The following is a 24,496-nucleotide window of genomic DNA, read 5'->3' as shown; positions in this document are numbered from 1 at the left end:
GAAAAAGTTTTATTTTTGATACGCTCATGCAAAAAATATTTTAGAATATAAGTAATAAAATGTCTTGATACAAATATAGAGGGTGTCTCATCAATAATATTTGATTCCAATGTTTATTAAATAATCGCCCTTTGTGACCTTGGTAATTGTAGTAGGAGTTATTGTCGGACTACATTTTCCACATCTCCTTTGAATCTTTTCCCAAATAACAAAATCGTCATTAATCTGAAGATGCAAAGTCCGTATTAAATGCTGGATGTAGATTTAAACTTTTATTTTTATTTATACGAATGTCAAATATGATGAGGAACTCTTCCTTGGGGTGTTCCTTTAGTAGTTCTGTATTATCGAGTCTGTTTTTACGTTGTTAAAGGCTCCTTCTATATCAATAAAGCCTCTAGAATATTTACAATCATTTCTTAATGATGCCGATGCTTCAAACAGTACTGATTCAAATGATTTGTCTTTTATATAGGAATGATGAGTTTGACAATCAATTTCTATAGTTGTGTTTTGTTTTATATCGTATACAAGGGTTGTTTGAAAAGTTTCCAAACTAACAAATTAACACAATCAACTTATATTGTATGTTAAGATCTTCAGGTCGAGGTCGGAAAAGTTTTATATGAGGAAACACAATATTTTTCTCCTTTTTCTCAAAATAGACATAAACTGCTGATGTCATCTCTTTATTCTTAGAAAATCTTCGACCACCAAACCAGAAAATAATCCGAGGGGACTAAATCTGGCGAATAGAGTGAATGAGGTAGAAATTCAAACTTTAATTGATCAATTTTGGCCATTGCAGTAACGGATGTGTCAGCTGGTGTAATGTCTAGATGAAACAACACTTGTAGTAGATTATGTGAGTTATTTAAGCCCAAAAATAACAGTTCTTGGAACACTTTTTGAGGTAAATCAATACCAAGTTAAGCGATCGAGAATGTTATTATGTATAATTATCGAGGAAAAGGTTAATAAACGTTTTTCATTGGTTCTTATTCAATTATCAGAGTGATAACTTCACAAAATCGAAATTGTAAGTTAAAATGAAAACCCTAGAGACCGAATTTCTGTGATTTGTTCGAGATAAACCGTTCCAAACTTCGAATATAGGGTAGGAAATCGTGGCTGTTACTTTTGTAAAGTTAATAGCAGCAAACTTTCAGATAAAAAAAGGGAAAAAGGAAAGTGGAAATTAAAATTTGAAATATGAATATTGATTAGAGTACACTTTATTCAAATTGGATTTTTTTTAGCAAGATTCATTATAAATTTAATTAAAATATAATTGATTTTCCACTTTTTTACATCTCTTTTTAATATCGTGTATATATAGGGCGAGAATAATTTTACGTTACATGATTATAGATACTTAGAGTTAGTTTCTTCACGTTATAATTAAAAAGCCAAATAATTATTAGCCACATAATTTTAGTAGCAACTTTTAATAGTCGAATATTTCAACAAATAGTCAAAAATGTTTTTCCATTGATGGTTTCCTTTGCACATGTATTTGTAAATTGTAATGATCAATAAGCTTGTACTGAAATTTTCTGTATTTCAATCAATTCCTCATCAAACAAATCTTGTAAATCTTGAAAAGAAAGGAAACCCAAGAGAACCCAGACTGAAACTTAACGTACCGTATAAAATAGTAACAAATAAAATCAACTGTCCAAAAAGACAAATCAAAAGACCCCAAATAATTTGGACACGGAAACTGGAAACCAGAAACTGATAAGGCAGAGAATGGTAGAAAGTTAGGAGCCCTTGGAGTCAATACGAGGAGATTTACGGAAGATGAAGGAAGCAACAACGAAAAAACCTAGACAACATTCAATTCGAGGTGCTTCAAGCATTAGATCACGAAGTCTCTTGAATTCTTGAACTCTTGAATTGACACTTGTAACTTATTTGGCAAATAACTCGATTTACTCGGAGGTTTACTTTATTAGAAGGTGAAAACACCGAATTTTTGGTTAGATATCGCGATAATTTTATTTTTCCACGAAAGCCTGTACCTTAATCTACTTTTCTACGCAATTTCCGTGAATATTGAGGCACTTGTCACAACGTGGCAACAGTTTTTGAATACGCTCTTCATAAAATTCTGCAGCCTGACTTGTTAACCACAACTGTTTTGACTTCGTTATCGTCTTGAAGACGCGCCGACCGCCCAGGTGTTTCTTCAAGTGCAGGAACAAGTGGTAGTCGCCGGGCGCCATATCAGGGCTGTAGGGAGGATGATCTAGAGTTTCCCATTGAAAAGATTTCAAAACGATACCCTTAATCAACTTGCCACGTCTTTTGTTCTGGATTGCACGACGCAGATTGTTCAATGTCTCACAATTCCACTAGCAATCCTCCTTTTCTGTCCCAAAAAACTGTGCGCATGATTTTCCGGGCAGAAATTGTTCGCTAAAACTTCACTTTTTTGGGTGATGATGAATGCCGCCATTCCATGGATTGTTGTTTCGATTCTGGTGTGACGTAGGCCGCCCATGTTTCGTCACCAGTAACAATTTGGTCTAAAAAATCTTCACCTTCATTGTGGTACCGCTCAAGGAAAGTCAATGCACTGCCTAAACGTTGGAATCCAACGTGAACACAATTTCCGGTATTTCAAGTTCTCGGTCACAATGCGATACAAAACACTACGAGAATATTGAGGAAAATAGTCGGGCAATGCTGAAATTGTAAAGCGTCTGTTTTCTCTCACCTTTTCGTCCACTTTGTGCACCAAATCTCATTAACGACCGAAGGACGCCCACTCCGTTCTTCATCATGCACATTTGTGCGGCCATCTTTAAATGCTCTCATCCATTTCCTTACCATTCCATCACTCATAATGTTTTGTCCGTAAACTTGACAGATCTCGCGATTAATATCGATCGGTTTTACGCCTTTTAGCACTAAGAAATCGTACTTCACATTCGGCGGGACTCACGATTGTCGGAGGCATCTTAAATACTCAGTAAACAACGTACACAATGAAGAATCAGACTGTAATGGCGTCAGTGCGTAGACGGGAGATGTAGGTAACCAGCGCGCATGTGCGGAACGTCGACCTTGGAATTGCGGCGGCGGCGGAATCGCAAAACGGTACTTAGGTAAAAAATATGCCTCGTAGTTGGTAGGGACTTTATTAGGAAGCGAAGAAACCCGGCCTTAGAATTGTTATTTTTCACTGGTATTACATTTTTTTTCTATTTATTCATAAGCGGAAATACTTAATGGAAAACGGGAAAAAATGTATATAACTCAATTTTCTATCATCTGTACCAGGTGGGTAACTAAACACGTCAAAAATTCTAAATCCGCCACTATTTGAAACGAATAAAAAAAATAAATTTTTCAAATAATTGACCTAACCTATAGATGGCGGTAGTTGCTTTAGCGAAAGTTTCCAGTGAATTTGTAAACATGAAAAAAATGCAATACCGGTATTTGAAATTCCCCAGACCAACCTATATAAAAGCTTCTTCGTTATCAAACAAGTAACAAAGTTTCAACGAGACCGTACGACCTGCGAGGACCAGCAACGTAGTGATCGACCAAATGAGGTGACGATTCCAGAAATGCTGGAGAAAATCCACAAAGTGGCGATCTTGCAGACATAGCAGGCACTTCAAAAAGTGCGGTACTTCACACTTGAAACAACAAAACAATCAAAATAATGCACTGAACAGGGAGAACCGGCTCTAAAGTTGGTAAAGATCGTTTCATCTGCAGGTAAGGTCATGGCGTCGAATTTTTAGGATGTGCGTGAGATAATTTTCATCAACTATCTTTAAAAAGTAAAATCAAACAAAAACGGACGCATTTGGTAAAGAAGAAAGTGTTGTTTCCTCAAGACTTGGTGATCAAAGATTCCCCAACAATGAAGAGGTGATGTCGTCAGCTATTTTGAGGTCATTGACGTGGAACTAAAAAGAGGTTACGTTTCCTTTGTTGTACCAGATACTACTGGGACCATTCTCGTTAATCTTAATAAATTCTGAGAACTTTTATTTCTATTTCAAGTGTCGAAATTACTTACTTGGAGTGGTATTGTCACACATCCGAGGAAATCGTCTTGCGAACTCTGCCTAGCCGATTGACAAACTTGCTTAAAGAATCTCCCCAATCCCCTAACTCCTCTAACTTCGTTCAATTTACTAACAGCCTCGAGTACGGAGCTTTCGTCATCGTGGTCCCATATATCCAGATGTAGAGAATCGCTGCTGATATCGTCAATGTCACTGAAACAACAAACATCAAAAAGCGACATCAAATTCAGAGATTGCTACTCGTTTTTTAGAACAAAATTTAAACTAGATATTTCTTTTCCTCTGATGTTGATTGCCGAAACGTTCGCTATCATCATGGAAAACAACCATTATCCAACGGAAAGTCCTGCGAGACATCAATGTTTTAAAATAATATATCCAGCAATAGAAGTCAATCCAAATGCGGAAGTATCAAATCTTTTGTCCTTTCTTATTATCTTTCCAAGATAGATAAGTTTGCGACTGAGAACCTCGCCAATCCATTGCTATGTACCAGTTAGTACCCGTTAGATTTCTATCGGTTCCAACCAAGGATTCAACTAAACGAACTACTGTTTCTGTTTCTGTTAAAATCTTAATTTTCCTTCCATATTTCAACGGTTTATTGAGCAAGTACCACACATCTAACGCACTTTATTTGTCTCTTGGATAAAAACTGATCAGAATCAGATCAACTGATTCAGAACTGATCTTCCAATTATTGAGTCTGTGATGAGAAGCTTCCAAGACTCTAGATCCGATAAAGGGGAGTTCTGATGAGCAGCTGACGGAAGTTGTCTCCATTTAGATGTATCCTTTCAATACCACCATATTTTTCTTCTTCTTTCTCATAATTTTCAATGTCCGATGATGGCGAGTTGTTCACCTACTGCAACGCCGCTCAACCTTTCGAAGAGTCGGGCCAAACGGTGGATTCAATCGTTAACGACCATAATTAAGATCTGAAATAACCTTTGTCTGTAATCTGTACAAACTGTAACTCCAGATCAGTTATTGCTCCACTCCTGGGAGCTGTAAGACCTTGAAGTTGGTGGAGTGGCTCAGTAACTTCCTCTCTTCTCGTGCCGTCTTGACGGACTGGTGGATTAAGTGTTGCACGCTGATGCAATGACAATTTGTTGTCCTGCCGGCGTACGACACTTCCGAGGATTGAGGAGGGTGGTTTAGTGGGTGAGAGTCCCACACAAACTCGCAGCATTTGCACCCGCCCGTTGTGAGGAAGGCATTAGCTTCCACCATTCGCTCAACCAGAATGTATTCTTCAGTAAATCAACTTCGAATGGTAAAGCCCCTTTCTGCTCTAAAAATGGCGACACCTGTTCTCGCAATTTGAAGAAATGTTTCGACATGCTGCCCCTTGAAAGCCATTGACATTTGTAACTCTCCATATTCTCCGATTTCTTCTTCAAATAATAGCCCGAATTGACGTCTGTTAAGAGCTTTTGCTGGATCCATAATGTGCGCCGCGGGATTTTTGAATTTGGTGCTTATTTTTAAACCACACTTGCGCGGGCCACTTAAAATTCGTTCAGTGTGGCCCGCGGGCCACGATTGATTATTGAAGCAGCTCAAAACGTAGCCTAAAATCTATTTTTTCCATTCCTCCGCCTCCAAAACATGTAATTCGATAGCATGTGGAGAAGAACGTTAACCTCGCAATGTATTTTTGATCTGCGGTATTAAGGAGAAATCATTGGGTGCCAAACAAGGACTGTACGGCGGATGACCCATCAATTCGATATTTTGACTGTTCAAAAACGTTTTTGTTGGAACTAATGTGTGAGAGCTCGCATTGTCGTGGTGGAGAATGATTCTTCGATTGATGTAACTGATTATCTCTAACACTCCTGGCTAATGAAATGTCAAAAGTCCCCTTCGATCCTAATTCTACAAAAAATTTTATTCAAGGTCAAATGTACAAGATCAAAGTTTTTTCCGTTTTTCTCGAAAACCGTGAGTGTTATCGTGAAATTGGGTCAAACAAAAGTTGTAGATCATAAAATTATCTACAAAAATGGTCCAGTCACTTTTTTTCCTACGACTTACCATTCGTGAGATAGTCTTAACGTTGTGCTAATGTGCCAGAATAAACCAACGCTGCTTTTTCTTTCTCTGTATCGAAATTATTTAATACTTTTCACAGTTTTTCAAGTAAAAATATATGCAGCATATTATAAATTCGTTATCTGTTATAATTTTTAAAAAAGCTTATAGTAAATAACAGTTATTTTATAACAAGTATGGGTTTAAGTGGAAATCCCATCTCTATACACGTTTATTTCGTTATATGAATCCCTAAGGGCTTACTTATATTACATCTTGAGTATTATATTTATATGTATTTGAAAGGAAAAATCTTCTTATGCTTAGTTTGTGTATTCAAAAGATAAAAAAGTTCTCGTCAAAAACATTTCCATAGATTTTAATTTATTATACCTACAGCTAGGCATTTATTATTATTACTTCCATTAAAATGGTTTATAAAAAAACCTTGTTTATGATCAATAAAGTGAAAGTTCACAGGATACTTTATTAAATTGGAAGGTAGATTTTTTTTATTAAATGAATTTTGTTATATCTTAAAGGCCATAAATCAGTATACTAATAACATTTTGGTGTCTTAATTTTCTTCTTTTCCGATATTAACCCCAATCAGAAATGTATATACGAGGGTAGTTTGTTTCTTTCAACTTCCGATCGTTCCGTGCAGACGCTACGCGGACAGAAAGCGACTGCGACTACACACTCCGCCATTGTTGACATTCAGGCGTCAGTCGGCGTTGTGCTACAGCCACGTAAACATGTCCGCCATTATTGATGCTCCCGTCAAGTGCGAATTACGAAGTTTGATTGGTTTTCTACAGGCTGAAGCTCAACCTAACCAATGAGATGCGTTTGAGGAAACCTTCATGAGTTAATGGTGTCGAAAGTTTAAAGATGACGAAGGTGGCCAAGGACACAAGTCGTTTCAGATGACGTATTGACAGAATGGTTAAAGAAAACAGCAGATTCACCGTGCTTTGTCTTAGGAATTTGCAAAAGTTTCAAGATCTGTTTTGTACTCTACATGAATTCATTGGTAGCGAATTTCTTTGAAGTGGGTATTGAAAAGTTTATTGTTTTCTATGAACTTGTCTTGTATTTATAGCCTATCGGAGCGGGTAGAAGGTTTTTGGTTTTTCCCAAAGTCAGGTATATCGAGAATTGTATGCTATTTGGATACTAAGAAGATTACTTGGAATTTTCTACGTCAGGGAGTTTGTTCGGAGAAATGTCTACCTTTAATAAGTATTGTTAAATTTCGTATCATCGTTGTATTTAAATCCTTAAAGTAAATCAAAATAATACACTCGCAGTTTGTAAATATTGACGCCACCACGATTTTTATGCTTCTCATGTCCTTTTTTTTGTAGTTTCCTTTCACAAGTGCGTTATACATTACAGGTATGAATAGAATGAGAGTGTGGAAATCAACCGCTTTCACCGCAGGTCACATCGACGACAATATAAATAACAATGTAATTTGCCCTTCGAATCTTCGAGCATTTCCAGATAATTTCGGCCCGTCACGCGATCCTGAATAAAATATGGCCCCAGAAGACTTTCCGCATTGATACCTACCGATTTTTCGAGACTTGTGGCGACCTCTGTACCGTTCAAAAGTTTTTGCCCATGTCACTTAATTTGAATATTTGATTAATCGATGTAACTCCCTTCTATTTTTGTTATTTCGATGCTTTCTACAATTTACAAATTACAACAACTAATCGGGATGAGGTCTGGCGACTGTGATGTCCGAATCATTACTTCCAATACATTCTTTACGAAAAAGATTCTGGATGGAAGCTAGAAGATAAATGGGCAAACCAAACTCAGAGACCGAACACACGCAGACCTGTAGGCAGACCACCAAAGAGGTGGTACAAGAGCTGGAGTTCAGCTTTTCAGGAAGCTCCAAGAAGAGGGCCAAACGTACAGGATTGAACAGGACCTGGTCCTGTTGAAAGAGGAAGAAGAAGAAGACATTCTTTATTCCTAATTCTTTCAAATACTCTTTGTACAACTTCGAAGAACGCTTGGGATCGTTGCCGCAAACTCAAAGGCAGTATCTGAACGCGTGAATCGTCGATCACGTTCTCTGATCAATACCGTGGCCACTCTGGACGTTTTCCATCGCCAAAGCTCCTGGTGGATGCAGATTTTGTTACATTATAGTCCACAGTCCGTGTTTAATTTGTGTAAGATAAAAGATTGTTAAAAGTTTGGTATTCGTAGAGGTAGACAAAACTTTTGACCGCTATTGTCTTCCTTCAAAAGAATGTAAAAGTGTGGAAATACTTTTATATAAATGTTGTATAAACCACTCGAAGTGAGAGGCCATTTGGTTCCGATATAAACACTCTACATCCTATTCACCTACGGGAATTGAATGAGCTTTCAAATTCCGGCGATCAATTAACACGTCGGATTAGTGTAGTAGATAATCTTGACGAGTTTACCACCGTCTGGTAGATAATCTGTGATGTAGTATTCTCAATATCGATCTTAAATTGAAGAGACTCTTTCTGTTCCCTATTACGCTTTGTTCGATGTACGGGAGAGATTTTAGAAAGCTTCCGCAGAACAAAGAAGATTGCTACGAGATCACTAAGCTCGGTCAAGTATAGGATTTCCTCGACAACAACCTCTTCATCTTTGAATATGATGATTATACTTTAAATCGAATTGAATATACCGTATTTACGTTTTTAGCATTTGGTTTAAAACCGAGCGCAATTGAGAGATTTTAGTCGTATAAAGTTTTGTATTATAAAGTTTAACAATCGTCGTTAATAGTCCGAGGAAGAGAGGTTAAAAAATATCAACAATATTATGGTCTAGGTCTTGGCACAATTCATTATTTTTGGGTCACCGAACATGAAGTTGAAGTTTACGGCCAAAAATTTGGCGTGAAACTTTGTTTTTTGAGTATTTTCCGGCCAAATTCTGACGATTTGTCTAGTTTTTGTCTAATATATTCGGTTTTTGGACAAACCCATTCTGTATACTAACCGTTTAGTCGCTAGAGCGCTCCAAAAGAACATTCCGGATTATTAGTATACCTTACATTAATAATGCATGTAGGAAAAGTAATTAGAAAACAAATACGAAGGAAGAAAATCTAATTATCACTACAGTAGTGATGTAAGGTTTATTTGGCACAAGAATTTTAGCTAAAAATCCACTCCAAGATGGAAAAAATTACATGGTTCGTTCAGAATTTCTTGCTTTTCCAGGCAATTTCTTTTGACAACTGATTATTATCAGTTGGTGTCTTTATGAGGCCAATACAAATGTTGGAAAAAACTATATACATTTTTCAAGTACCCTTTTTGGCTCTATAAACTTCTCCCAGCAAAGTTCGAGACCCTTTTTATAATAAGAAACGTCCTCCATAAAATAGCCATTGATTGCCGACATTTTTTTGAATCTTGGAACAGAAAATACTCCGAGGGGGCTAAAACTGGCGAATAGGATGTATGAGATAGCAATTGAATCCTTAATTCATTAATTTTGACCGTTGCTATAACGAATGGGTGAGCTGGTGCAATGTCTAGATGGAACAACACTTTCTTCTTTACCAAATGCGTCCGTTTTTGTTTGATTTTACTTTTTAAAGATAGTTAATGAAAATTATCTCACGCACATCCTAAAAATTCGACGCCATGACCTTGCTTGCAGATGGAACGATCTTTACCAACTTTAGAGCCTTCAAGTGTGAAGTACCGCACTTTTTGAAGTGCCTGCTATGTCTGCAAGCTCGCCACTTTGTCGATTTTCTCCAGCATTTCTGGAATCGTCACCTCATTTGGTCGACCACTGCGTTGCTGGTCCTCGCAGGTCGTACGGTCTCGTTGAAACTTTGTTACTCAATATTTTTGATAACGAAGAAGCATCCTAAAAATCCGTCGCCATGACCTTGCTTGCAGATGGAACGGACTTTGCCAAATTTAGAGCCGGTTCTCCCTGTTCAGTCCATAGTATTGATTGTTCTGTTGTTTCGGGTGTGAAATGATGTACCCACGTTTGACCCATGGTTGTGAAAAAATATAAACACTCGATGGAACCATCTTTGTAAGCAAACGCGGCACCCATCTTATCCACATCTTTCTCATGTCCAAATTTTCAGTTGGTATGCGATGTACGGCACTTTTTGAAATGTCTACTATGTCTAGTACCTCGCACACTTTCAGTCGAAGATCATCCAGTACCGTTTTGTGGATTTTATTCAACAATTCTGGAGTCGTCACCTCATTTGGTCTACCACAGCGATGCTGGTCATTGCCTGTCGTACGGCCTCGTTTATACTCTGTTACCCAATATTTTATTGTTGATAACGAAGGAGTAGTCTCAGCCAGAGTTAAATCTAGTTCAGATTGTATACTGGTTGAGCTAACGATGATTAATTTCGTTCCATGTCTACGAATTCACTATTGATAGCTGCTAAACAAATACCAAACAACGCGGAGTCTTCAAACTTGAAACATACGATTTATTTTCTTATACAGTGGTAATATTCGAGCAACTACCGCCATCTCTAGGCCAGATACTTCTGGGACCATCCTAGTAGATCCGGTAGTTGATATTAAAGAACCAAGAATGCCGATTGTGAGGGCGTTCTCGATCCGGAAAGCGACAGCTGTCAAAATTTTTAAAAATTGTACTTTTCTGAGGTTGCTGGCCAAAGGAACAAGTTTTTTTCTCTGGTCTTATGCAGTTGGAGTCGTAGACAACTTCTACCATCGTAACATGTTTCGAAACAAACAATATAAGACATTATATTGGCATGCTTTTGAGCTATCCTGAGACTGTTGTATAAACTGTGAGGGAGACATCGACAATTTGATCTCACAGAGCTGACACAGTTCACATATACGTCAATGATCTGTTAAACGTGTGTCGTTCACTCTGTTGTATATCTACCACAAGGAGAAGGGGGATTCCAATAAGAGAAAAGGAGGGAGTGGGGGTAGATCATGCCGCAGACAAGTGGCTACATATTTGTCAATGTTTCGTTTGTGTTTTTAATATGATTGCAATTATGTATCGCTGCGTTTCGTGTCCTCTTTTCTCCACTCCCTTAGTTACGTCATTCTTGTTTTTGACGAAAAATTTCGGTCATAATGACGTACTTATGGTGTTGGAGGTTGTATGTGCCGGTGTTGCCACCATAATCAAAAGAACACAACGAAAAATGTTGGCAGTACTATACATATACTTGTCACTGTCAATTGATCGGGAACGCCCCCGCAGCCGTCCATCTTGTTTCTGTAATGCCAACTAGCTGATTTAAAAATTACTAACCTACTGAAAATAATCGCACAAAAGTGATTTTCAAATGAAATTGCCTGAAAATTACGTCAAGTAGTGCGATTTTTATAATTTTCTGAAAGAGAATTAAACAAAATCATAATTAAATGTTTACGAACTGAATTATAGTAAAAATTACTCACAATCGAAACTTCTCATTCCATTTAGGATTCAAAGTATGTGGTTTCACGGACGTGGCCCTTATAAACTTAGCGGGCAGTGCACCCCCGATGCTATCTCTATGTTCCCTCACCCTTCCGTCTTTCCGTTTGAAACTCAGCTTGAAACTGTGATGTTTTCTCAGCTTCTCGCTACCGACAGGACCATGATTCGCCGATAATGGACCATCGGCGGTCATGCCGCCACAAACATCGGAAAGGGTCCGGTTGGGGGTTAATGGTTGTGGAGAAGACGGCGCCGCCATCGGTTGGATGCCCAGCATGCAATAAGGATCGCTGAATCCTGAAAAAAATAACAGAAATCTATCACGGAACTCAACAATAATTATATAGTTTCACAAATAATTAGACCAAAGAGGTCTAGAGATACACGTGGACTATTTTCAGAATACCCCAATCCCTTTTGACCTCACGGTAAAGGCCCTGTACTAATTGTTTCCGTCCTCTCCCAACTTTAAATCCCAATATCTTCTAAATACATTTTCGGATTGGTGAAGGGTGACTCTCAATTCCCAAAAGATCCGAGCAATCGTTCTACTTGAGACTTTGGGAAGAGACGTTCGAGATCCGCGTAGAAGGGACCGCACACTCGGTTGATCGGTCGAGTCGAGTACGGAGGTGAGTCTGTATCATCGAGGCACTCATAGGAAAATTTGGACGATCCTACCGTCTCAACTAACTTCATACGTGAAATATCTATACCTGACTATATCCTCAGAAAACTCTTTCTCGGGTACTGTCAATACATGTGCTGATTCAGCCCCAGTAAAACCACCGATACTGACATAACCCCCATTCCAAGTCGTCTAAATGAACTTCAAGTTCGCTATGTGATTCGTACCATCGAATCTAACAACTCCGCTGCTATAGGTATACCCTTTGAGGCTCCTTGCCTTAAAGCCTAAGAGGAAACTCCCCTATCCACCCAATCAACAGACGAAAACCTCCCTACTTCAACTTCTTAAATATATTTCCTTATAGCCATTAGATGGAACCCTATCCACACAGTCTCAGCTGGACCCGCCCGTCAATTACCCGATTAAATATTGAAGAAAAAAAATCTAAAAACGAAAAAAAAAACAAGAAACCATGGAAGGAAACAAAAAAAAAACATAAAAAACTACAGAATATATCCCCATATATGGAAAGAATCATTTTTTAGACTGGAGCTTTCATCTTTTTTCTTCTTTCTTCAAACCCAGGTTGGACATTGGGTTTTTTTTCTTAAAAACCAAACAAAACAATAAAAAAAACATCGAAAAACTACAGAATATATCCCCAAACCTAAAAACAAGAAACAATGAAAGAAAACAAAACAAAACATAGAAAAAACCCGGAAAGAAACGTTTTTTAGACTGGAGCTTTCGTCTTTTGTCTTCTTTCTTCAAACCCAGATTGGGCGTTGGCTTCTTTTCTTTTAAAAACAAAACAAACAAAAAATAATAAAAAAATAAAAATTACAAAATTTATCTTCAAACCTGGAAAGAATCTTTTTTTTTAGACTGAGGCTATCCTCTTTTTTTCTTCTTTCTTCAAACCCAGATTGATCGTAGGGTTTTCTTATTGAAAACAAAACAAACAAAAACAATAAGAAATTAGAAAATATATCCCCAAACCTGGAAAGAATCATTTTTTAGACTGGAGCTTTCATCTTTTGTCTTCTTTCTTCAAACCCAGGCTGGTCGTTGGGTTTGAAGCAGTGTCATCAATCACCACAACCCCGGCCCCGCAGAGGAGCCACTCCTATATCAGGCCCAATTCCAATGAATCCTCCTCACTATAAAAAATTTCCTCATCCCACTTAAAGTACATCCAACTAATTTCTCATTTTTTTTATTAGCAACGTGAATGCTAGAGGGCGTTGTTTCATATATTTTAAATATTGTGATTTATATCTACAAATTTAAATAGAACCACAAAACTTTAGAGTTGGGCTCTTAACGTTTAAACTAATTTATATTGAAAATATCACGAAAATTTGAGTTTATCCGTCTTACCGTTGGCATCTTTGGCTTCTAAACCTTCTGCTTCGATAACGATGACGCTGAGGACGACTATGGGGGGTTGTTCTTCGCCGGCTACGTGTAGCATTCGATAATGTCGATCGGGCGGCATATTGAATGCCCTCTGACCGTATAGATAGAGATCCTCTTTATAATGTGCGTATTGGCCTCCCGGGGCAGGTGCTCCGACCTATAACAAAACTATATATATAAAAAACGTGCAGTAAAAAATCAGATATTAATCTGCAAACGTTCTGCGCTTAATTTGACTAATTCTACGCCAACTTTTTTCATATGCAAAGAACTATTGTATAGTTAGTATTTGTATTATTCGATTAGTCCTCTAGATGGCGCCAACTTAGCACAAATGACCGTCTAAATCAGTGTCTACCAACTTAAACGGAAATATTAATTGAAAAAACGACTCGGGTGGTACCCCTGCGAGCTTCTTCTTTTGCCAGGCGTCATCGGACTATCAAAGCGTCCGAGGATTCATGTGGAGCCTGTATATACCATTTTAAATCCGATCTTATGAATTTGTATAATTTCAACGACGATTCTAATTTATCTAGAACCACAATCGTAGAATTGGTAACGCACTTTGTTTATTATACTCGATTCGAAAACAACTAATCGAGATTCCGAATTACTACCATTATCCCCTTTAATTGACTGTACCTCATTGATCCCATTTGATTACTGATTACATCTTGTCGCTTCATTAAAACACCCAGAGCGGTCTACGATAACCAAACCCTTCTATAATTATAATTTTCGACACAAAACCTTAACTTGATCTGGAAATAATAACTCAAAACTGTATTATAATTTATTTACTTTGTTTATTATTCTTTAATAATTCATTATTTCTTCGGTGTTTATGATTGTAGTTTAGTCTCAATTAGCCCTAGAACGCGTTGCGATTTATACTTTTTGAACCAAGACATTTTTTTGTCAAGTTTTTGTACGTTGTTTTCGTTGTCGTAAGCTAGTGCATAATAAATTTAAGAGGCTGTAGAGTGGGAAACAGTTTGGGGTTTTTTAGTTGTATGCAACCAAAGGATGTTAGATCCATGTGTCATCTTTCAGGATGACAACGATCCCAAGCATTCATCGAAACAGTGCGAAGAGTATTTCGAGAGAATTGGAAAGGAATAATATACTGAAAGTAATGATTTGGCCGTCACAGTTACCCGACCTTAATCTGATTGAGTTATGTTGGGACAAATTGGAATTCAGAAAGTCCTACTTCAACTTGACATCGTTGACATATCCTGAAAAACGAATGGGACCAAATAGACGACGATTATTCGTCGAAATTGTTAGAGGGAATCCCAAAATTGTATTTCTGTGGGGAAATTTAGAAAGTCGGGTCTATGTTAACCGTGACAATATAAAAAATTTATGGAACAAATTAGACATAAAAACGGTTCGTAAATCAGGTCTACCATCGTTTTGACATATGTCATATGTCAAACGTCTTTTCAGTATATGTCATACATTTGAAGTGTTAACAACAATAATTTTCTTTTCGTTCAAATATATCGAACTTTGTTCCTGAAAAAGTGTTTTTCCGGGGAATTCTTCTTCATTACTTTGATATGAAGAAAAATGCTGCTGAAAGTCATCGTATTTTCTTGGAAGTTTATGGTGAGCATGCTCTAGCTTATCGAACGTTCCAAGAGAGGTTTGCGCGATTTAAAAGTGGTGATTTTGACTTGGAAGACTTGGGCACCCAGAAGATTAAGCACTAGAAGCATTACTCGATGAAGATGAATGCCAAACACCAGAAGACCTCGCAGAATCTTTGGATGTCACTCAAGCAGTTATTTCAAGACGTTTAAAAGCAGTTTGATATATTCAAAAGCAAGGAAATTGGGTTCCACATGAACTCAAACCGAGAGACGGTTTTGCATGGCCGAAATGCTGCTGGAACGCCACAAAAGGAAGTGAGTTTTGCATCGGATTTTGACTGGGGATGAAGAATGGATCTAATACGACAACCCCAAGTGCAAAAAATCATATGTCAAATCCGGCCAACCAGCCAATTCAACGGCAAAACCGAATATCCACGGCGCGAAGGTAATGGTGGGATCAGAAGGGTGTGCTGCATTATGAGTTGCTAAATCCGGGTGAAACCATCAATGGAGAACGCTTCCGAACACAATGTGACCAGACACGAGGCAATAATTTTCCAACAAGACAACGCTCGGCCCCACGTTGCTATTTATAGCCCAGACCTTGCCCCTTCTGACTACCATTTGTTCCGGTCACTGGAATATGGTTCACATCAGAGCAAGATATCAAAAATTGGCTCGAATCATTGTCAGTGCAGTTCTTAATTGCCAGAAAGATGGGTAATATTTTGGATAATACTATTGTAAATGTTTTTCTTAAATAAACGTTCGAATTTTGAGAAAAAAACCGCACGAATTAAATTATAGATCACAATATTTTGATTTTTTTATCGTTAAATCCTGATATGTTGGTTATAATATTGAATTATTTTTATTTTACTTCGTCTTGCTGTCTCCCGTATTCCTTATATTGCTTTTGTGAGATCTTGAGATATGCGTCATATATACGCCTCTCATATTCAATCAAATTTTATACCTTTGCGACTCGTACTCATCCAGGGACCCAATTATCGACCTTTCCCCAGAGATACTGACAATACGCACTACTTGGAGCTCCCAACCATGACTTTTATTATATTCCGCATTAGTTTTGATATTAATATATGTCCAGTTGTTATTCTCGACTTAGGCCCTCCGCACACGGCTCGACTCATTCGCAATTTGATTTTGCAACTTGATTACGCAACGCGCAATCGGAATTTCCCCGAAACGGAGCGATTCCTTAGCCTCTCCGTTCACCCGACTTCACGCCATGTGATTTTTTCTCATGGGGATTTTTGAAAAGTAAGTGTACGAAGAACGATCTCGTACAATTGAAGAATCCAATTGGAAAGCAGGAAAATTTCTAAGCGCGTGCTTTATGACGTGATGGGAAATTATAGAAATGGCCTGCAATAATGCATGAAACGGGAAGGACCCATCTGGTAGGTGTTATGTGTTCAAAAACTCAAAAAAAAGAGGGTGTTTCAGCGAGTGTTCTTAAACCAAAACGAACGCTGTAGCTATATTAGAACCTGAGATATAGATCTTTGAATATAGAAAAATTGCCAAAAACCTACAAAAATCCATAACTCCACATTGAATGTCCGCGCCTAGCTCCTCTCCAACTCAACCGATTTAAGTGTTCAAAAACTCAAAAGAAAGAGGATGTTTCAGCGAATGTTCTTAAACCAAAACTAAGTCTCTATCTTGAATAGAACCTGAGATATCGAGGATAGAACGTGTGTATGTGAAAAACTCCCATAAGTAATGTACAGGGGGAAATCGCATTTGAGTATAACTTGAGAATGGTGAAAATTAGATGAAATCCGATGGTTGATGGCTGATCTGTGCATCAATACCTTTCATTGAAAAAAAAAAAAAAATTAAGCAAATCGGTTGGGTAGAACGCCTGAACGGACTCGGAATGGAAATCATCAATTTTTTTAATATATAAGATTGAATGTTGATTTTTTTACATTCATTTCCAAATTGCGGGATTGACCGAAACACTCTGTATGTTTTAAATGATATCATGAGTCGTGTAAGCATTTTATATCGACAACTTTTGTCTAAAACTCTCAAATATCAAAGTCTATGTAATTGGCAATAAATTCCCTCTTAGAAATTTAGGGAATTGTGGGCGCACTCGATTTTGATTGTAATACCTAGTTAGTGGAACGTTATCTTTCCGGAGAGAATTATAGGAAATTTCCCCTACCAATTACGGTCGAAATCCTAGTAAATGACATGGTTGCTTTCATATGATATATCGTAAAATCGAAGTAGAAATTTACTGTAGTCAATCTATCACTAAAACACGTTCTAAGTAACGGCAAATAATCACCGATTTTTATGAACAAAATCAAGATTTGAAAAAAATCCTTTATGGTCAATCACTTTGTAAGAATGGGAATAGTCGTTTCGATTGCAAAAAAATCAAAAAAAAAACGCCAAAAAAGAAGAGAAAAGCTTTAGTTGAAGCGACTCACCGAAAACCAGAAATCAGAAATGTGGGAATCAAACAAAAATTGTGAGAACTTCAAATATCTAAGAAGAATCATTAATAGGTATCAATCCAGGGGATCCCGTGGGTCCGTACTTTTTTTGTAACGGGCCAAATGTATCTGGAAAAGCTCGAGGATTTCCGTGGGCAAATGGACAACGATCCAATTGACCAAAATGGGAATCAGTTTGAACACTTTCGAATCCCTTTTAGTAATTTAATTTTGACGCTGCTTTTTTTTCCTCTTTATGGAAATTTCTTCTCCGAATGAACTCACATATTCGTATAAACCCACAAGCTAAACGAAACCATTTCAAACGTTCCGGAAACGTTGCTAAAACTGCCTCCAATTATAGTGAAAAATAAGCACTCAACACCGTCTACAGGTTAATTCAAACAGAAAATTTGAAGTTAGGGAATGTGACAAGTCACCTAAGGATTCTATGATTGATAATTCTTGGAAACAGCGGACCAAATGCATAACATGGTAGACACAGACATCCCATGCGAAGTGGTTATCTATGACCGCCAATCATGGGTCAGAAAACTTCTTCCGCAAGCTCGAAAAGTTGTAGGAATCAGCATTATGCGGCTACCATGGTATACGAAGCAGTGAGAAAGCAGTACTACCAGTAAAGGACAACGACTTCATAATATCAACAGCCCAAGTGTGGCTTCGTTATAACCAATCGGATGGAGTCATATAGCTTAGAAGTTTGAGGAGTTTCTGGTGATTTTCAGATGATTAACTAGGTCTTCTGGCAGGTCATTGCCACGTCAAAATGTAATTGATATGAATTATAAATTTTTCAATACTCTACAACTTTTACAATACAAATTTTCTGTTAAAATGTCTATAATTTACCTAAAAGAATATTAAAAAACGAAAAAAACTATTTTTTGCATTTTTTCGTATATTTTGAGGTTATATGACAAAATGTAATTGGTAAGAATTATACATTTTTCAATACTCTACAACTTTTACTCGACAAATTTTCTGTTAAAATGTCTAGTTTTGCTGTAATTTACCTAAAAGAATATTAAAAAACGAAAAAAACTACTTTTTGCATTTTTTCGTATATTTTGAGGTTATATGACAAAATGTAATTGATAAGAATTATACATTTTTCAATACTCTACAACTTTTACTCGACAAATTTTCTGTTAAAATGTCTAGTTTTGCTGTAATTTACCTAAAAGAATATTAAAAAACGAAAAAAACTACTTTTTGCATTTTTTCGTATATTTTGAGGTTATATGACAAAATGTAATTGATAAGAATTATACATTTTTCAATACTCTACAACTTTTACTCGACAAATTTTCTGTTAAAATGTCTAGTTTTGTTATAATTTACCTAAAAGAATATTAAAAAACGAAAAAAACTATTTTTTGCATTTTTTCGTATATTTTGAGGTTATATGACAAAATGTAATTGGTAAGAATTATACATTTTTCAATACTCTACAACTTTTACTCGACAAATTTTCTGTTAAAATGTCTAGTTTTGTTATAATTTACCTAAAAGAATATTAAAAAACGAAAAAAACTACTTTTTGCATTTTTTCGTATATTTTGAGGTTATATGACAAAATGTAATTGATAAGAATTATACATTTTTCAATACTCTACAACTTTTACTCGACAAATTTTCTGTTAAAATGTCTAGTTTTGCTGTAATTTACCTAAAAGAATATTAAAAAACGAAAAAAACTACTTTTTGCATTTTTTCGTATATTTTGAGGTTATATGACAAAATGTAATTGATAAGAATTATACATTTTTCAATACTCTACAACTTTTACTCGACAAATTTTCTGTTAAAATGTCTAGTTTTGTTATAATTTACCTAAAAGAATATTAAAAAACGAAAAAAACTATTTTTTGCATTTTTTCGTATATTTTGAGGTTATATGACAAAATGTAATTGATAAGAATTATACATTTTTCAATACTCTACAACTTTTACTCGACAAATTTTCTGTTAAAATGTCTAGTTTTGCTGTAATTTACCTAAAAGAATATTAAAAAACGAAAAAAACTACTTTTTGCATTTTTTCGTATATTTTGAGGTTATATGACAAAATGTAATTGATAAGAATTATACATTTTTCAATACTCTACAACTTTTACTCGACAAATTTTCTGTTAAAATGTCTAGTTTTGCTGTAATTTACCTAAAAGAATATTAAAAAACGAAAAAAACTACTTTTTGCATTTTTTCGTATATTTTGAGGTTATATGACAAAATGTAATTGATAAGAATTATACATTTTTCAATACTCTACAACTTTTACTCGACAAATTTTCTGTTAAAATGTCTAGTTTTGCTGTAATTTACTACTTTTTGCATTTTCCTCGTATATTTTAAGGTTAAATGAAAAGAATTTTGTGCCAAAACTATTCATAAGAAACGAAAACGAACTCGTGTAATAAGTAACACCTTTAGCAACATTCCCTTGACTAACTTCTCCTTCCGTAAACCGTGGGAAAATTACATAAGGGACTTAGGACGAAAGACACCTCATTTATTATTAATTGCCCCATATTGTGTCACTACGGAGCGTAGTTCATACAAAAGGTCGAGATTAGGAGGATATGTTCCACGGGTGCCAAACAGTATGTCTCATCCTTGCTTTGAAATAGGGATTATACATAATTTTATCAGAGTAACGATTACAAGATTATATATATATATATATATATATATATATATATATATATATATATATATATATATATTAGAACCACGACATATATCGAACTTTGGTTGATGTACAAAGCTACAGAAATCTGTAAAATATTATTACCATCGAACTAACATAATGTCAATCCTTTAAAATTTATTCTGTTTATTTGATTGACGTTAGTGACATTTGACACTTCAAGTAACTAGATTTCTCACTAAATGTGTAATTTGCATGCAATAAAATCTGAATGAAGGAAGATAAAATATGACGTTTCGACTTTTCTTTAAATCTTTATCAAAATATGAAAATATCAAAGATTTATCGAACCACGATATATATCGAACTTTGGTTGATGGACAAAGCTACAGAAATCTGTAAAATATTATTACCATCGAACTAACATAATGTCAATCCTTTAAAATTTATTCTGTTTATTTGATTGACGTTAGTGACATTTGACTGTTCGAGTAACTAGATTTCTCACACAAAGTGTAATTTGCATGCAATAAAATCTGAATGAGAACTTACACAGTTTATTATAAGATCAATTCTTGCCAATTAAATATCACAGGATATTTTGTGGTTTTGAATTTTATTAATTCTTGTAAAAATTTTAAATTCATACGTGTCGAAATTCAATATTCAAATTGGCGTCGATAAAAACATCGATTAATTGAATTGTGCGTGCCTCGGAAAGTATAATCCTAGATCAGATAAATCAGCCGATCAGCTGATTGAATATCCAAACGAGATTTTTAGTTCTGTTCTGTTCCTGATTGATTTCAAGTAAGTATAGTATTCGATTTGCGAGTTATGGCTATTCCAATTGAATACTATATTATTAGATTTTACGAAAAAAAAAAAGACGAAAACAAACGAAACCACCCGTATTTACCAACGATATACGAGAGCGGAGAGAATCCTATCATGTAGCTATGACCCGCTTACTCCAGCTTACCCCATTCAGTTTCCGAACGACAGTGAACCTGATCCGGATTACTTTCCGAACATTCATATTATGAGAGGGTTAACCCGATCATAGTTTAAGAAAAATTTCAACAAAACATATTTTTCAGAAATTTATAAGCAAATAAGATTAGTAGATTAAACTTTAGGGAACAATAATTAGGGGATCGTTTAGTAAAAAACTCGTAACGCCATCTGTATTCAATATAGAGGGATTTGACACACATTTTTCACTATTGGCAACGTTGTAGTGTTATTTTATAGTAATATATTTTGTTTTTCTATCTGACTCTCATAGAGGGCGCTAGTTACACGGTTAGCACCAAGTAGTATTGGATAGAACTTTTTTAAAGTTGGGTTTATCAAATTTTTTCCCTCTGCAGAGGAATCTATCCCATTTCAGGGCCTAATATTCCAATAGAAAAGGCTTGGCAAAGTTTTTAAATTGAAAAAAAAAATGGAATGGAAAAAGTTAATATACTTGAAGAAGAAGAAACGATAAAAGAAACCTAACCTAACCTAGAATACTTTTTTGCCGTAAAATTCATGATGTTTAAGTTCACTTGAAATTTCGATTGAAAAATCTAACCTTAAAACAGTTATCTTCGATACTATTTGGTAAGAACCTCGTACAACCGAAATGAAATAAAACTGATTCAAAACCGGAAACGGAAACAAAACTGACAGATTCTATTAACACCTGCAGGTACAATCCGACATGCTTATTTCCTCTGTAAACATTTGCTTTAACAGATATTTTATCTGAATCGTTTTTATACCACGCGGATCGAATATACTTTTGATTCTACGTCGAATAAAGTATAACGGGTGCGAAAATGAAATATTAAACTGATTGGAAGGGATAGTTTCTAACAGAAGGACATGGAGAAGCAAGAAGAGACTAAGGACAATCATAAAAAGAAGACGGAAGTACGTAAAAAAGTGATAAAGGCGATGAGAATCTGAAAATGGAGAAATTACCGGAAGTGGATGAAACGTAGACGGAAATACTAAAGAAAAGTGACGATCTACGATTTATCGAACGTGTATTTATGGTTAAAATCAGTTTGTCTATTCTTCTTCTTCTTTTTTAAGGAAAATATGTGTAAAAACGAAGGAAAATAATCCAACTAGTCAGACACCTCGATTAAAAATAAAATTAGGATGTACATAGTTGATAATTTATGTAGGAAAACAAAGAATGTAGAACGAGTTAGTGAAAAGATGACAAGGAGTTTTGAAACTGACAGCGGAGTGAGACAAAATGTCGTTTCGAGCCCTTTTTTGTTTCTATTAATGATGGACAAGTCGGGCGTGACAAGAGATGGGGGTCCACAGCCCCACAACATTCGCTAGCCCTGCATGATGATTTTAAAATCAGATTTGAAGATATCCGTATCGATGGAAATACCGCCAGGAGTTGAAAGTGACATTTAATGTCATAGAACTTGAGAATGGTGAAAATTAGATGAAATCCGATGGTTGATGGCTGATCTGTGCATCAATACCTTTCATTGAAAAAAAAAAAATTAAGCAAATCGGTTGGGTAGAACGCCTGAACGGACTCGGAATGGTAATCATCAATTTTTTTAATATATATAAGATAAGTGAACCTATCCAGCAATCAATTATAACTTTTTTCTTTCGAAAACTGTTAATTTGTCGTCGAAACTCAGCTACAACGCAATTTTCCATAGATAAATCTAATCTTCACTTTTTTTTTTCGAGATTTGGTAGTAGTATTGTACCTGCAGGGGCTTCACCGGATCCAGCAAAAAGAAGAGAAGAAGAAACCATGATCTAATTCTGTATCATTATTATTATTCTGTATTATTATTTACGATTTGTGGTTCTACTAGTGTATTATATAACAAATTACTCACTGTATTGGCAATTGTGTAGAGCATTTCGACGTAAAGTTTATCCTTTTCATGTTGAGAAGAATTATAGTCGATTGGCGTGATCCCAAGCTCCGATTCCGGCGGCGGGGGATCCGATGAAGACGTTTCGGTTAATTTCAAAATGCTCTGTCTCTGATTTTCCTGTTTCCACGCTAACGCGGTGAAACTTTCGAAATACGATCCGTCGATTTCTTGTACACTGAAACAAAAATTAAATACAAAATGGGAACAATGTTTTTACACCGTTTTCGTTTCATTTGATTGGTGATAAGGTAGTTGGTTTTTTTTGTAGTGTAGCTGTCGTCGTTTGGTGTCTCAGTCGTTCAGCCATTTTGTCATAATATCGATATTTGTTGGAGGTTATGTCATACTTTTATATCGTAGTCTTTCTGTCAGTATTCGTCTCGCGTAACTGTAATTTTGTTCTAGATCTCTTTATTCAACTGGTGACGACAATTGGTTAGGTTAGGTTCTGTCCAACAATCTAGCTGCACAGCTATGAATTCTCAAATTAAATAGGGGTAACACAATTTATTGAACCAGAGCTATTCTTTTGTATTATATTGAGTCACCAAGCGATTGCAGTTTAGAAATAATAACGAAAGATGAAGCGGAACATGAGAAAGCTCCCCCATAGTGCTGGTTGTATCTGCCAAGTCTCCACTGGGGTCAACAAACTCCAGGTACAAGCCGCTATCACGTATCATCGAGCTGTCGATGCTATTTTACATTATAAACTTCATTAACTCATATAAATGATTTATTGAATCGTCTATCGACATCAAAAACGGCGTTTCAATTCAATAAGTTGCTTAAAAGTTAGGAAAAATTTGATTAGAATATTCCGTTTAAACAGACAAAATAACAGTAAAAGTTCTCGACAGATCCCTTTTTTATCGGCTCTATAAATATTCCAAACGACCAATTTATTTCGAAAAAAGTTTCCGATACGTTTTCTTATAATTTTATTATAAGAAAAAAACGAATAGAATTGTTAGAAAGAGTATTACTATAGAGGGTCATTTGAAAAAAAAAAAAAAGTAAAGTACGTTACGAGAATTATAAAGTTTTAATGAGAGACTTTTTGCTATTCTTGTCATATTCAAATTGTGTTCGAAATAACTCGACAAACTTTAGTTATATTACAAAACAAAATTCACTAAAAAAATGTTTCATAAGTCCGTTCAACGAATGGAACCCATAAAAAATATGAATATAAAGGTAAAACAAATT

The 24,496-nt window shown here is 35.8% G+C and overlaps 1 protein-coding gene across 2 annotated transcripts in view; it reads right to left on the bottom strand.

The window, feature by feature from the left end:
• LOC130894711 (BAI1-associated protein 3) overlaps nt 1–24,496 on the bottom strand; it is a 66,726-nt gene that overhangs the window by 28,490 nt on the left and 13,740 nt on the right. For both annotated transcript variants that reach the window (XM_057801661.1, XM_057801662.1), the window contains 4 exons: nt 23,246–23,462; nt 13,579–13,774; nt 11,546–11,864; nt 4,043–4,244 (listed from right to left, as the gene is read on the bottom strand). In XM_057801661.1, coding sequence (XP_057657644.1) covers nt 4,043–4,244; nt 11,546–11,864; nt 13,579–13,774; nt 23,246–23,462 — 934 coding nt within the window. The remainder of the gene's footprint in view (nt 1–4,042; nt 4,245–11,545; nt 11,865–13,578; nt 13,775–23,245; nt 23,463–24,496) is intronic.

The sequence above is a fragment of the Diorhabda carinulata genome, chromosome 6, assembly GCF_026250575.1.
Source record: "Diorhabda carinulata isolate Delta chromosome 6, icDioCari1.1, whole genome shotgun sequence".
Lineage (NCBI taxonomy): Eukaryota > Metazoa > Arthropoda > Insecta > Coleoptera > Chrysomelidae > Diorhabda > Diorhabda carinulata.
The sequence above is the reverse complement of the archived record's forward strand: the minus strand, read 5'-3'. Positions and strand labels throughout refer to the sequence as shown.